Source organism: Penaeus monodon, chromosome 28 (assembly GCF_015228065.2).
Source record: "Penaeus monodon isolate SGIC_2016 chromosome 28, NSTDA_Pmon_1, whole genome shotgun sequence".
NCBI classification, from domain to species: domain Eukaryota; kingdom Metazoa; phylum Arthropoda; class Malacostraca; order Decapoda; family Penaeidae; genus Penaeus; species Penaeus monodon.
Window position 1 is genome coordinate 19,348,212 of NC_051413.1, and position 301 is coordinate 19,348,512.

General features: G+C 32.6%; 1 protein-coding gene across 1 annotated transcript in view; it reads right to left on the reverse strand.

The window, feature by feature from the left end:
* The window catches only part of LOC119591410 (adrenodoxin-like protein 1, mitochondrial), a 5,741-nt gene that overhangs the window by 3,618 nt on the left and 1,822 nt on the right, over positions 1-301 (reverse strand). The window contains exon 2 of the mRNA XM_037940152.1: positions 164-215. Coding sequence (XP_037796080.1) covers positions 164-215 — 52 coding nt within the window. The remainder of the gene's footprint in view (positions 1-163; positions 216-301) is intronic.

Below are 301 nucleotides of genomic sequence, written 5' to 3' on the forward strand. Positions count from 1 at the left end.
TGTAACAGGTAATAAACCAATACTTGTAATTGTGCCTAATTCCTTTCCTCTTCAGAGCAACAGTTCTCTCTTTTGACTTGTAGCAATGCAAATTTATTTTATTTTTTTCACTGGTAAACCTATAAGCATCTACTAGCAGTTACATAAGATAGATTCTACTTACACTTCTTCTTCAGATTTCGGGTCTTGATATTCATAGCTGCCATGGTGAGAGACTGTTGATAGAGAATTTGCTTTAGTAAATTATTCTAGTGGTAATTCACACTTGTGTATATATATATTTGACAAAGAATGTGGGAAA